This window comes from Sinocyclocheilus anshuiensis, unplaced genomic scaffold (assembly GCF_001515605.1).
Source record: "Sinocyclocheilus anshuiensis isolate Anshui unplaced genomic scaffold, SAMN03320099.WGS_v1.1 scaffold997, whole genome shotgun sequence".
Lineage (NCBI taxonomy): Eukaryota > Metazoa > Chordata > Actinopteri > Cypriniformes > Cyprinidae > Sinocyclocheilus > Sinocyclocheilus anshuiensis.
Window position 1 is genome coordinate 36,564 of NW_015555715.1, and position 15,054 is coordinate 51,617.

At 36.6% G+C, this 15,054-nt stretch overlaps 1 protein-coding gene across 2 annotated transcripts in view; it reads right to left on the reverse strand.

Moving 5' to 3' along the window:
• Positions 1-1,597: 1,597 nt before the first annotated feature.
• The window catches only part of LOC107672238 (ankyrin repeat and BTB/POZ domain-containing protein BTBD11-B-like), a 74,697-nt gene continuing 61,240 nt past the window's right edge, over positions 1,598-15,054 (reverse strand). Inside the window, exons 3-17 of one of the 2 annotated variants that reach the window (XM_016465335.1) lie at positions 13,911-14,115; positions 11,685-11,837; positions 11,240-11,405; positions 9,836-9,925; positions 8,342-8,443; positions 7,927-8,020; positions 7,681-7,816; positions 7,357-7,577; positions 6,339-6,517; positions 5,221-5,326; positions 4,308-4,410; positions 4,035-4,116; positions 3,803-3,871; positions 2,856-2,969; positions 1,598-2,753 (exon numbers count right to left, since the gene is read on the reverse strand). In XM_016465335.1, coding sequence (XP_016320821.1) covers positions 2,544-2,753; positions 2,856-2,969; positions 3,803-3,871; positions 4,035-4,116; positions 4,308-4,410; positions 5,221-5,326; positions 6,339-6,517; positions 7,357-7,577; positions 7,681-7,816; positions 7,927-8,020; positions 8,342-8,443; positions 9,836-9,925; positions 11,240-11,405; positions 11,685-11,837; positions 13,911-14,115 — 2,030 coding nt within the window. In that variant the 3' untranslated portion in view covers positions 1,598-2,543. The remainder of the gene's footprint in view (positions 2,754-2,855; positions 2,970-3,802; positions 3,872-4,034; positions 4,117-4,307; positions 4,411-5,220; positions 5,327-6,338; positions 6,518-7,356; positions 7,578-7,680; positions 7,817-7,926; positions 8,021-8,341; positions 8,444-9,835; positions 9,926-11,239; positions 11,406-11,684; positions 11,838-13,910; positions 14,116-15,054) is intronic. The other variant, XM_016465336.1, reaches the window with a different exon arrangement.

Here is a 15,054-nt window from a genome sequence, read left to right on the forward strand (position 1 = left end):
CCACATCGTGACGTAGACATGTGGGGGCGTGTTAGAACTAGCCGTTTTAGGTAGGCGTGGTTGACTCTTAACTGTTATAAAGAATATCTCTTTGGATTTGAAACTTTAGTCTTTGCAACTTTACAGATCTTCTTTATGCACCAAGAGCTTGTAACACTCCAAAGAGAAAGGAAAAAATTGAAATTGCATCATATGACCCCTTTAAAATCTAGGGTTTTGGATAAACTAAAAGCTTGAATTCACAGGTCACCCCTTCATTAGCCTGCAAACTTTGTGTCATAAACCCACTGAGTCCAGACCCTTCACAGTGGGCAACTACTTCCCACATAAAAGGACAATGCTTCTCTTGTTTCTTTCCTTTCTTTTCACTTTTCTGACTCATATATCCCTGGCTTCATTGCATCTTTTCATGCCTCCCTCCTCCCCTGCCCCGCTCCCTCATTCACATCTGTTGTGCCTGTAAACATTGTCTGGTTTGCTTAGTCTTCTTTAACACAGTACAAACAACTTGAGGGCTGAGTTGCACTCCAAAGTTACAAAAAAGATTTCTCAGAAAGCAAGAGAAATCTCAGAGCTGCTGAATCAGCTAACAGCATTCAAATTCAGCAAGCAGCATTACAATAATTAAGCTCAGTGGTTCTCAGCGGGTGAGTCTTTGGGTCACAGGTCTGTTCTGGTCGTGGACAGCAGAGGGGAAAATATAAAATGCAAATAATAAAATACAACCAGCCATAGTCATAAGTAAATTAACAACATAAATAGGCTTATTAAATTTCAAAAGGTATAGAAGAACTTGATAAGTTTGATAGTTTGTATCTTTCTTAATTTATTAAATTATAATAAAATACATACGTTTGTTACATTTCAAAAGGTATATGAGAAAATGTTTTATATATTTGACTTTTTATATCTTTATGATTTTTTATAAATTATATATTTATTAATTTACTAAATTATAATAGGTTTATTCAATTTCAAAAGTTGTAGGAAAAACTGCTTTATATTTTTGACATTTTATATCTTTATTAATACATTAAATGATCATATCTTTATTGATTTACCAAATTATAATAACAAAATAAACAGGCTTATTACATCTTAAAAGATAATCAGAGAAAATTTAAATTTCTGACATTTTTTTTTTTACTAATTTAAGAAATTACAGTAACAAAATAGACACATTAACTTTAAAAATTAAGCTATAGGAGAAAATTCTATAACTTTTTTGACACTTTATCTTATATTTCTATTTTAATGATCAAATCTTTAATTTAAATAAACAGGCCTATGAAATTTTAATGGTTACATTTTATTGATTGCTTAAAACATTGTGATTCAATATTCATTTGGAAAACAAAATTCTCAATTTTTCTATTCAGACTATTTTGTGCAATAAAGAGTTTTAGTTTGGGTCGCCACTTGATGTCTGTAAATACTGTAAAATCTGGGTTCTGCAACACAAGTAAACAAAAATTATGGACCTCCAGCTTATTTAAAAATCCCAGACTATGAAAAATGACAAGAAACGTGAGTATTTTGTAGTAATCTTTATAAAGAACAATGATTTAGTCATCGAGTGACTTTACACAAATGTCATTAGAGACACAGCACATCAGAACAATATTGCAGGCACATTCTGAATCAGTCGTTTCAGTCAGGGGATTCACAGCTACAATTCTGCAACTCCATGCTGATAATAGTTCATTTTCCCAGACAAAACAGACCCCCGCACACACACAGAAGACGGCAACAACAAAACCCAAGCATGAAAATACTTACATGCTCATCTACATTTACAACAGTTAACAATACTTCAAGAACCCTTCTATAATACATTATTGTGAGCTCTCGACTGAAGTCTTACGATTATGAGATCTTATATACATCTACTTACAGCTGGAGATCAAACTACTCCATGTCAGAGATTTCCATCAGATATTTACACTGGCAGCCACATTCTCTGCCCACATTTTAAACATATGGTAACTGATAATAATCTGTACAACTGTGAAGCATCATCTCAATGCTCGAAAATACAAATCTAGGAAGCATATTTAGTAACATCTATAATCAGTGCTGACAATGATTGAGTTGTTTTCTATTTTAGAGGTCTAACTCCTTGTACCCCTAAGCCATGGTGTACCAAAAAAGCATGACCTGCTTGCTGTAGAGATCTCAACAGTGCCACTTTTTTGGGTCACAGCACATTTGCTGCTGTATATCTTCATACTGCTTCAAAATGAGTTACTGGAATTGCAATATTCCAAGGTTAGTAGAGGTACTGCATCTAATAAAACCATTATCTGTCACAGCAGGTGTTATTCAAGTTGGAAAGGAAATGTAAAATGGCATTGTTTCTTTCATGGCTGTAACCTAAAGCACAGATCAAGTCTGTTGAGAAGAGATCACCACAGTCCTAGATGGAGAACTACGAGTGCATTGCTACTGCCACTGATGAACACATTTACACCGCACTGCTAGAGTCCTGAAGGAAGTGCATGTGTTGGGATCTCAGCATGCTTTGATGAGGTCTGGAGGCAGTTTTAGACGATGGATCCCTTAGAGGAGGACAGATGAATGGAGCGAATGCGTGTGGCCAGCGTCTTCTCCAGATCATGCAACACAACGGGGCAGCAGTTCTCCACCGGGGTGTTATAGAGCAACTGTTTAAATGGCTCAAGCTCTATGAGAACTGCCATGTTCTTTAGAAAGTAGCCCTCGATGTAGGTCGACAGCTCAGGTGCCTCCAGGAACTAAGAGAGAAGGAGAGGAAAGAAAATACTGAGAATGTAAATGTGCATGGGAAATTAAATCTGAGAACATGTTAGACTGCATCATGAATAGACTGCTGTTACTTTAGCATGGTTGTAGATCTCCACACAAGTTTCGGTGTTGATGTTCTTGGCACAGATGATCTCACAGTGTCTCTGTAAAGCCTCCAGCTGGAAGAACTTGGATGCAGAGAGGAGCTAGAAGAGAGACGTTGAGACCAAAAGAAATAAAACCCAAGTAAGCCTAATATTGTATATAAGATTAATAGGTAATCAATAATAAATGTCAAAAAAAAAAAACATCAAATAGATAATCTTGTATTGTATTATTTGTGTAGTTAAGTTTATTTTCAGTGCTTTATTTCAGTATTTTATTTTCACTACCTATGATTTTTTTTTTGGCTGAAAAAAATACTTTAAATCAGCAAGAATGCATTAATTTGATTAAAATTTAGAGTAAGTAAAGACATTTATAATGTAACAATATTTATATTTCAAATAAATCTTTTGAACTTTTTCTTCATCAAAGAATTCAGCTCAACTGTTTTCAACACTTGATAATAATAAGAAATATTTATTGAACATCAAATCAGCATGCCAGAATGATTACTAAAGAATCAAGTGAGTAATGGTTGCTGAAAATTCAGCTTTGCCAACACAGGAATAAATTGCATGTTAGAATAAATTAAAAAAGAAAACAGTTATTTTAAATTGAAATAATATTTCCCAATATTACTGTTTTTGTCTGTATTTCTTATCAAATAAATGCAGCCTTGGTTAGCATAAAACACTTATTTTGAATGGTAATGTATTTTTTGTAATAAACTACAACACTATACAAATAAAATATTTAATAAAATAGAAATAAATAAATAACAACAAATTAAATTACAACTTGAACACTGGTCTTATATTGGTGCTGCAATAACTGTGCATTAGTGATTTCAACCCCTTTACTCTGTAAAATGCCTTAAATATAACTATGCTAGATTGTATAACATAAGGACTCCAATTGAGTTATTAGTACTTACATCCATAACCTCAGTGTTTCTGATGTGAATTGAATCCGTTCCACCACAGTACAGATACTGCATCACCAGCTATATGGAAAACAAAATATAATGTCTCATGCATCAGTCAGACATACAACAGACCACAATATAAAAATGATGAGGTCTCCTTTCCCTCTCAATAAAAGCTGCATAAAAATAGCAAGATACACTCGCATCTTCTCAGAGCATTAGTGGAGCAGTCAGACTGTACCTGAAATACATTGTATTTGACATGGCTGATTTCAATACAGGTGTTCTCAGCAGCTGGTCTGTTTGCCAGAAGTGATTTAAACCTTGGGTACAAGAAGGAGAAGTTAAAACAATAATAATACTCCATATACAGTAATCATAAATGAAAATAAGCTGTTCTTGGGCCTCATATCTGTGTTATTAATAAGGTATTGTAATTAAAACAACAAAAGCACACAAGGCACGCTACATTTAATAGTTTTTTTTTTTAGTTGGATGCAATTCACCAACTGACCTGTTGGAGGCGGTGAAGAGCAAAACTTTGTGAGCGTAGAATGGCTTTCCCTCCACCAGGAAGCTCACATCCGACATCTCCTTGTTGTTTAGAAAATGAGGATCTGACATAAACATATCACAGATGCATTTCATTTACAAAGAATGGGGAACGGAGCTTTCAAGGATGAAAAAGCAGAATAAAAGTAGTTATAGCAGATCATGCATTATATATGTAAGCCCTCTGAGGATAAACGACAGAAACAGACTGAAATTTAAGCCTTTGTTCACTGAAAATCTTTACAGGATCCCTAGATCTATTTGGAATGTATATGAAAATTCATGTAACTCATAATTGATGTAACTTATGACCTTGAAGTTAGAAAGCTCCACCCCTTTTTTAAATTGCAGAATGTGCTTTACTCATTTTCTCATTACAAGACAACATTTCTAAATAGTTTTTTGTTTTAATCTATTTTTTTATATTTTATTTTAGCTTTACTTCAATTAACAAAAATTATTCTTAACTGTTTTAGTTAACCATAACAGCACTGAACAAAATTATTATAAAGATGGACTTTAATTTGAATTTTAAAGATGAATTTAATTAATTCAAACAAACTGTACTTAATTGCAGTACACTCTTAAGAATTTTGTGTTCCACAAAAGGAATCAGTCATACAGTTCGGAAAGACATGAGAGTGAGTGAATAATGAAAGAATTCTCATTTTGATTGAACTATCTCTTCAACCTGCATTTAAAATATTTTTTTAATGGCAAAACCACCCCCAAATGACATTTTTCACTTGACATTTCATTAACAAAAAGAGTGCTGAGTTTAATTCAAAATGTAAATTTTTGTTGGTCATGACAAGCTTGTATTTGTTTGTATTTTACAGAGAGCACGGCGCAACCTGATATCTCGTGCTACATACCCAGTCTTGACGTCTGTTTCCTCTTGATCTCTGTAAGTTTGGGGATCGGATACGGCCCGTAGCACTGAGTAAATATCACGGCCAGCTGCTGACAAATCACTTCATTCTGCAAACCATGAGAAAGTAACAGGTAACTTCTCATCAAGCCCCATTACAAAGCAACACATTTTGACTTGCCTTGAGGGTGTTATAGCGCCTGTGTTTCAGTGTGTGAAGGTTATGTGTATGTGTGAGCTTGCATAGAAAAACCGCACCATATATTCTTGAGACGTCCCAATGCATGGTGTTTTTTGGGATCAGTACTTTGTTATGGGGGTGATAGGAGTACTCTAAGTTCAGGAAGATTCTTAAATCCCTGTCAGATTGCTCCCTCTGCAGTTCGAACGATCAGCTTCTCTGAAAGATTGTTAGAGGTTCCTCATCAACTTGACATTTCTCTCGCCCGGCCTGCCTCTGCCTCTACAAATCACCTGCTGTCAGCAAAGCGCCGCTATTTCCTCTCTCTCCCGCTCTCTCTGCCATTCTTTCTTTTGGTCTCTCTCTCTTTGTACTAACAAGCAGACACATTACTTGTGAAGGTTGAGCAGGGAGTGGAAACTGTCAGTGATTTCTGCAGGGCTCAGAGTAAGGTTCCTTGACTCCACCAAAGATCAACCTTGACAAACACGCTCACACATACACCTACTATAGCTCCAATAGAAAGAAATCCATGTTTATCTATACTTCTTGTACTGTCTGATCTGCAATAGAGGGAGGAGGTATGGATGTGTGAAGCAGATGTAATGGTCAGTGTCTAAGGATTCTTTCTAGCACCCTAGGTTTCAAAGCAAAGCTCACTATTACATAATGCTGTGGGAGGACGTCAACAGAATGCCCGATTCAAATTATGCGAATTTCTGCCTCCACTTCCTGTTCTAAAGAAGCAATATGTTCCCCAGGGTTCTGGATTCTAAGGATTCGGAGAGAAGTAACCCATGGAAATGTTCTAGAAATTATCTGACGGGTATGATCAAGTATCTCAGGAAAGCTACTAGCAAGACCAAGATCAGAGGTTTGATTCCCAGAGAAAGCATATTGTGTCAATTGTGCATGTGAGTTAAGCATGTGTTTTTATTCACCTTGCTGGCGCGCAGGATCTGGAACATGAGTGGGAGTCCATGTGTTATGAGTTCCTCTGTGTACTCCTCCTCTTCAATAGAGCTGAACTCTTTCAGCAGACCCTGGATCAGCGGCCGCCGGTGCTGCAGGAAACAAGTTCGCAGTGACTCTAGCCAGGTGTGCAGCGTCCAGGGCACCCCTGATATACACAAAAACACATGACAATCACTGTTTTACTTTTAAACAAGGAGAAATGTTATGTGATCAGTAGTGTATAGTCCCCTTTTTAGATTTTCACAATAGTATACACTACCGTTTTTTGAAAGAATCTCTTATGCTTACCAAGGCAGCATTTATTCAATCAAAAATACAGTAAAACAGAAATATTGTGAAATATTATTACAATTTAAGAAACTGTTTTGTATTTTAGTATATTTTAAAATGGAATTTATTTCTGTGAATATGGCAAAGCTAATTTTCAGCAGCCAATACTTCAGTGTCACATGATCCTTCAGAAATCATTCTGATACGCTTATTATAATCAATGTTGGAAAAAGTTGTGATGCTTAATATTTTTGTCGAAGCCTTGATACATTTATTCAGGATTTTACGATGAATAAAAAGTTCAAAAACAGCATTTATGATGAACAGGAAATTCAAAAACATTATTTCTTTGGAACAGAAATTTATTTTAAATCTTATAATATTATAAATAATAATTAATATTTTAAATATATAATATTTAATATGATAAATGTCTTTACTGTCACTTTTGGTCAATTTAATGCACCCTTGCGTAATAAAAGTATCAATTTCTGGAGAAAAACACACACACACGTATAGCAATTCCATGCAAATTTCAGTTTTATTGTATGCCATGTCAAAATTGTCCACAGCATACCTCTATTCAACAAGCCATTCAATACATTAAGCTTTACTTACAGTAAGCATTAGCACTGTATTAATTCTAACTTAATATTATGCAAATTCATTGTGATGCCATTATTTTATTATTATAGATACAGTATCAGCACTGACCTAGACTTCTGATGTCCAATGTGATGTCGACATAGCTGTGTTCAGAGCTGTGATACATCGCCTCTCTCAGAGCTTTGAGTTTGGCCTTCCCTGTGCGGGTTGCTTCCATCTTCAGGGAATTTCTCTCTTCCATCTCTGATCCCTCAGCCAAGATCTCCTGTAGAGACAGAACATCTGCCTTCCCCTTTTCCGACTGCGACAGAAGCTTGCAGAACACGTTCCTGCAGCATGAGGATGAGGATGATACGATTTTGCAGTATTATTAATAAATTACAAGACTGTGTGTGTGTGTATTTGACTAATGCATGTGTGTGTGCGTGTTACCTGTGTCCATGCGCTGCAGCCAGACTGTAGGAGTTCATGTCCCCGTGTGGTGCAGTAGAGATGCCGTTGCGGTACATGGTCCCAACCATGGGGTCCGCTCCTCTCTCCAAAAGCAAACTGACCAGCTCAAAGTTCCCTACAGCACACAAACTGCTGAGTCCTCTCTTGTGGTCTCGCTGGCTTATAATTCAGTAATTAGAGAAGGAAGTGGCACTGTTGTCCGGTCTGCAGTGTGAGCTTTCTTACCTGCAGCAGCAGCTAACTGCAAAGGCGTCTCAGTGTAGTTCTCCATCCCATCCTGCAGAGAGCCCTCCACATTAGCTCCAGCGTCCAGAAGCAACTAAGATAAAAGGAAGGAGAGAGAGGAGATTTGGTTTTCCATTATGGAGAACTCCAGCTGTAGTGAATAAGCTAATGAAAGCAATTCCTGCTAAGATTCATTCGAGGAATTAGAGACAATGACAGTGAAATAAGCAAACACATAATGAATCATAATGGCTGTACGACTTCACGATAAAATGAGAGCACACCAAGAATCTCAATTCATGCAGACAAGGCTTTCAGGAGAAAACTGATGCATATGCTACAGGAATTTTATTCTGACTCAGTTGTTTGGCTTGAAATCTCGCCGAAAGGTCGGGTGGGAGAGAGAGGTCACTACCTGCACCACGGGGATGTGCTGGTGAAGTACGGCGAATGTGAGAGGCGTGGCCTGCCGGGTCTCTGGGAAGACTGAGGGGTACTTTTGCACTGTGTTTGGCACCTACGGGAGGTACAGGGGACAGAGCACGGCACAAATGAGAGAGATGGAGACCTTGTCCCTGTCCTGGGAAAAGCACAGAGACACTGCGCTCATCTGAAAATATGGAGATAGGAGAGGATCTTTGGCCTTTTTGCCTCTTTATAGGAGCTGCCTGCTCAGTGTGTATATGTATATAGTGGTATATGTAGTGGTGTGAAAAAGTGTTGGCCCCCTTCCTGATTTCGTATTTTTTTGCATGTTTGTCACACTTTAATGTTTCAGATCATCAAACAAATTTAAATATTAGTAAAAGTTAACATACACACACCATTCAAAAGTTTGGGGTCAGAAGAAATTAACACTTTTATTCAGTATGCATTAAATTGATCAAAAGTGACAGTAAAGACATTGCCAACTTTCTATACATCAAATAATCCTGAAAATGTTTATCACGGTTTCCACCAAAATATTAAGCAGCACAACTATTTTCTACATTGATAATAATAAGAAATGTTAATAATAAGAACCTACTAAAATACACTAATATTACTTTCAATTCATTAGTTACAAAAACAAATTACAGTAGCTCTTCAATTCAACATATAACTAAAATTATTATGCTGATAATATAATTTGTGTGAATTAGTGTATTAAATTATTTAAATTAAGTATTTTTATTTCCATTTCTATATTCTATTTATGTTAACACTAGCACCGAATTTCTTGTATTTGGCAAACTGAAGGTTAACATACACACTTCGGGGTTTTAACCGGCAACCTTCAATAACATTTTTTTTATTAAATTATTTTTTAAAAATGATCAAATATGGACACCACTGTATATATAGTACATTTCTTTTTATTTCCATTTCTACTCAAATTTAAAAATTGAAGGTTTACCCAATATGTTGCCTTATCTTCTGGCATACGTTTTGATGGTAAAAAAAAAAAATTATTGTGAGAAGTTTAACGGTGGTGGAAGAGAGAGAAAAACAGCACCTGATTCATAGCAAATGTCAATAAACTTTTTAAATTTTTATGACACACAGTTGTAAACAATATGATTTCCCTGCTACAAGTGACTGAAACTATGACTTGCGCTGATATCTCTCTGAGACGTGTTTTATCAAACCGGAAATAGCGACAAATAGTGAGCGTGTGTATTAGTGAGAAATCTGTCTTTGCTAGCTTCTAGGGCCGAGTTTGGCAGAACAACACCTAGTGACAGTGACTTCCAATAAAACAGCAGAAATCTACCCAGACAAATCCCTCATGGGCATGAAAAGCAGTCTGAGTTTTCTCCTGTCATACCACAACACAGAAAACACAAACACTACACATGAAACTACATGACCGGGAGGATGGGTGTACAGAATGTGTGTATAAGAATACAGCAGAGATGTAGTCACAAACCTCACTGTTGATGTCGGCTCCTGCGTCTAGCAGCATCTGAACCATGGCTTCGTCACCACGGACACATGCGTACATCAGAGGGGTCATGCCCTGGACACACAAACACACAAAAGACCAGTCACATTGAGCATACGCCAGACATATCTTCTGATTGTGAATATTGTGAGGGATTCTGATTGTGAGGGAATACAACTTGACAATACGCAGCATTTCATTTAAATACATTGCTCTATTTTATACGGACAAAATTTAAGCACTGAAAGTCTTCTTGTGTTGATAGGAACCAATCTCCTGGAAAATCATAAAATTACTCAAATCAAGAGATGGAAAATCAGATAAGTGAATTAGCTAAGAAACAAAGGTAATGGCAAATGTTTCCACTCCCTGAGGTCAATAACGGAGCAAAGTAATCAGAGATGGAAAGTGCACTGGTGTGTTTCTAAAAGCTGGCTCTGATTAATACGGTCAACTGTTAAACACTGTGAATCTTGAGGGAAACCTGCTGTACAAATCTGTTTGTTTCCTTCTGGGCTTCCATAAATGGAAGATATAGCAATGTGTGCAAGCATTTATAGTCTGCAACCTATCAACTTACGCATTTATCTTCATTTAGTTGCTTTATCTCGAGGTTTTTGCACCTGGAGTTGCACCTGAATTTGTACTGGGACGGGACCTCATGAACGAACCACTTCTAGGGGCTGAACCTGCAACTTTTACTTTACAAGACCAGGCCAAAAACATCGCAAAATAATTCACAGAGGTTTTCAAAGCCCCAGAAAACTTTTTTTTTTTTTTTTAGGACTATCAAAGTTAACATGTAAACGTAAGTTATGAATGAAATATGTTTAACCTTTTTTTTTTTTTTTTTTCATTTACATTCAAAATTTGATTTAATTCTACTGGACAATTATATTAATTTAATTTAGATAAACTGAGATTATTTGATTATATTCAAAGCACAAGTTTTTAAAAGAAAACAATTCTCAAATGTAATTAATCCCACTAAAAGTACACATCATATATGCTAAATATTTGCTAAATGTTTGCAAAGATATATATATCACAGTTAACATATTTCTTGCACATTATAAATGTTTTTTAAGGTTTTTTCAAAAGTTTAGTGTTGAGATTTTTACTTTTAGCCAATTGTTCAATTTAACGCATCCTTGCTGAATAAAATTAATTAATACAAATTTAAAAAATGTTACTGACCCCGAACTTCTAAACGGAAGTATATTTCAGGAATGAGGTTCATACGCAAAGAAATCAAAATATTTGTAACTGTTTAGCATTAAAAAGATGATGAAACACCTACAGACCTACCATACTGTTAAATACAAAAATAATGCCAAGTTTTGTATTTGTGTGCATGAACATGTCTGTTTATGTAACAATCATTCTAACCTGCTCACTCATACTGTTGATTCCACCAGGTCCTAGTAAGTTGGTGGCCTGGTTGACGAGGTCAGTGCGGCCGCAGTTCAGCATGCGGAAGCCCAGGTCCTGCAGGAACTTGGCCTCGGTAGAGGCAGCGTCCAGCTTACGAGACACGCAGAAACAGTCATCCGTCCTGCGGCACACATACAAAAACATCTCTCTAATGTCTTAATCCTCGGCAAAAAAGCTTGAACCATATATTCCAAGTAAAACACTCATCTATGGGCGAACCTTTTATTACAACACTTGGCCTAATAGCAATAAAACAGCAGTTATGGTGTGAAGCATGCCTTATGTTGGGTCGACTGAGCTTGTTTTCCCTGTACATACTGTTTATGAGCCATTTTCATTTCACTCATGATGGGTAGCAATATCTGGTAGCTGGATGTTAATTTAATGGCAGCACGCTTACTTCAGCTGGCGGGGTTCACAATCCACCCAAGGCAGCAGGAGTCTGGCTGCCTGCCGAACATCATCGCTATCCACTGAAAAGCTGCGGCGGTGCTCCGCGTGTGCCAAAGCTACTCTGATCCACTCCATCAGAGGAGGCAGTACGAGAAACGGCCTGCAGGAGGAGACAAAATGATTATGTTATTTAACAAATACATATTATTTGTCTTTACTAACATTATTTTGGTATTAGTTATTATTATTGTAGTTATATGTAGTTATTATATTGATTAATATGTTAAATTAGCATCATTTTTTTATTTTCATTTTTCATTTTAATTTTAGTTTAATTTCACTTTTGTGCTTTTGTGTTTAAGATACTGCTCCTAAATACTTTGTTATTTTATTTTTTCAGTTTTAGTAGCATTTCAGTAAGCACTTTTAGTTAGCTGCCAAGGCAACATTTCTAATTTTTGTTTAGTTTAAGTTTTTTAATCTAATATTTATATGTTATTTCAGCTTTATTTAAATTAAATTATTATTTGCAGTATTATTATATTTTCATATAGCCAATATATAGACTCTGAAACAAAAATTTGGAATAATTAACATTTTTTGATATTAGAAGAAAGAATAAAGAAAAAGAGGTCTCTTACCAAGGCTGCATTTATTTGATTAAAAAATACAGTAAACAATAATATTGTGAAATATAAAAATTTTAAAGAACTGTTTTTTTTTTCAAATATATTTTAAATTGTAATTTATTCCTGAATTGTCAGCAGCTGTTGCTCCAGTGACACTGCTTCAGTGTCACATGATCAATCAGAAATCATTCAAATTATTATCAATTAGTATTGGTGCTCAATTATGTATATGTATTGTGGCTCGAGGAGCAAAACGACAGACACAGTGGGTGTGGCATCAGGCCTCGGAGAAGCTTTTATTTAACAGAAAATAAAACAAAATGTCCAAAATGGGGAATAAAGTGTCCAAAGGGGAAGGAGTGTCCAGAATAAACAGGGGACCTTGTGCCCTTGTTGTGCTGGGGAATTGTGAAGGAAGGGTAGTGTTCAGAAAGGAGGGGTCCAGGTAAGGGGCGGAGTCTGGCGGCCGCAAAACGCTCCTCTCTGTGTTCTTCTTCACAGCGGCTCATCTTCCCTTGGCCACGGCGCTTGAGGGGATTAACGGCCCGGCATCCTAACCCGTCGGCAGCGTCACTGGTGTGTCTCCATTCCAGACCGCGGGTCCGGTGTTGTACCGAATTCTGCACCCCTGTCAGATTATGCACCCCCTAGTATTGGCAGGTTTAAGAGTAGGTGCGGAGGAGGGGTTAGGATTAGGCAATCAGTTAGCGATTTTAACGAGGGGGTGCATAATCTAGTAGGTGTGCAGAATTCGGCACAACACCGCTAGCCCTGGCTGTTTCTGCGCCCCTCCTCTCTCACACACCCACTCCAATCGGAAACCTGGTGAAGGGCGGCGATTAAGGGATGGGTGCTGAAGATAATTAGGGGGGAGGCAGCCGTTCGGTCACAGTATATAGTACATGTTTATATACAGTATATTTAGAACTAAAACTTATTTTAGTTAACTGCCAAGGCAACATCTAATGTTTGCTTAGTTTAAGTTTTTCATCGAATATTTATATTAGATAATATTAGCTTTATTTCAATTAACAAAAATGCTTTAATAGATTTATTTAGGAATAACAACACTGATCTTTAAATAGTTCAATCTCTGAGAGACAAAAGATAGATTTAAACTCACAGCAACTGATTTAATATCAGCTCAACTAACAGAAGCATGACCTTGGAAGATGAAATTTTTAAATTTGGTTTCTAGGCTAAATCTCATTAGCAACTGAGCAACACAATGCAATCTGAGAATATTTACACCAAACAAGATCAAAATTTAGCAGACAAATCAACCCATAAATGTTTACTTATTTCATATCTGTGAAAATGACACTAACATTATTTTCCATCAGATACAGGAAGTGCTTCATCTACTCTTCATGTATTTATAACGTGGCTTCATCTCATTGCATTGCCTTTGCCTTGCAGTCTGTTGCACTGTATTTCACATTTACACTCCTCTGCATTTCATCATATTACAGTGTCAAGCTGAATAAACGACTACTTGGCTTAAGGTAAGTACCTTGAGTGACTGCATCAATCAGAAAGCTCCCTAGCAAAAATACCCAGCCACTTTGTAATGCATGCAGTAAGTACAATGAAAGTCCCCTCACCTCTCGGTCTGTAAGGTGACTTTGGAGGGCTCTACGTTGGGGTTCTCCCACTCCATCTGAGGGCAGTGCATGAAGTAGCAGAGCGTATATAAAGCCTCGGGCTCCCAGTGGATCAGGCTGCTCTTCTGAGGGAGCGGAGTGCCGTTGCTGTGGTTCTTTATGCTCAGAGGCTGGAGGTGATGCATGGCTCTGGACACTAAATCACCTTTCGTCGAGAGTGACCGACTGAAAGGGAACAGTTTTCTATTTGTAATATATTTAAATATATAATAAATATATATTTCTGTGACGGCAAAGCTGAATTTTCAGAAATATGCTGATTTGGTGCTCAATTAGTAGGGCATGGGGAATATCGTTTGCATGAGATGCTTTGCAAAGAGCATACAATCTGATGGACACCAAAGATGAAAAATGTCACAGACCTCTTTTCAAACAAGGTCACACAAAGCTCTGCATTCATTACACAGAACATTAAACGCTCTTCCTCTCACTCTAATGACTATTGCCTTTCATATGTCATTTCAGGTCATCTAACGCTCTCATTTTGTCCATGAGACCTAATTCTTCTGAATATGTTCAACTGAACCGCACTGTGTTCAGTAAAGTCAATAATACACTCTGAAAGGAACACTGAGAAACAGCCTCATCTATTGCTCTGCAACTTAAATGACTGCAGCACTCGCACTTGTTCTCTCTAGAACATTTCACATCTTTGTTACTCCAATGAATTAACAAGGCCGCCTGTGCGAGATGAGCATTTATTTAGAGAAATAAACGACTTGTTTAACTACTATATTTCCTCTGTTAACGCTGCAGATTTAAAGAAATAGCCAACCTGAACTCACGAGAAAACATAACTATTTTACAAGGTGACGATTTCATATGAATTTGTACGAAAATGTGCGTTTTTTAGATAAAAGCATAAAGGTTCGCCTCTAACCCGTAAAAACATGAATGAGATATTAAAATTAATTTTAATATAATAAATTAATTAGATATTTCAAATAAATTAGCCACCAATTCCCCGAAACACAAAATAAATATGAAATGCGAGATTGCATTAATAGCTTACCTAAAAAATAAAAAAACTCATCCTCATGATGTTCCAAACCTGACCTTCTTTCTTCCGTGGAAGACAAGAGAA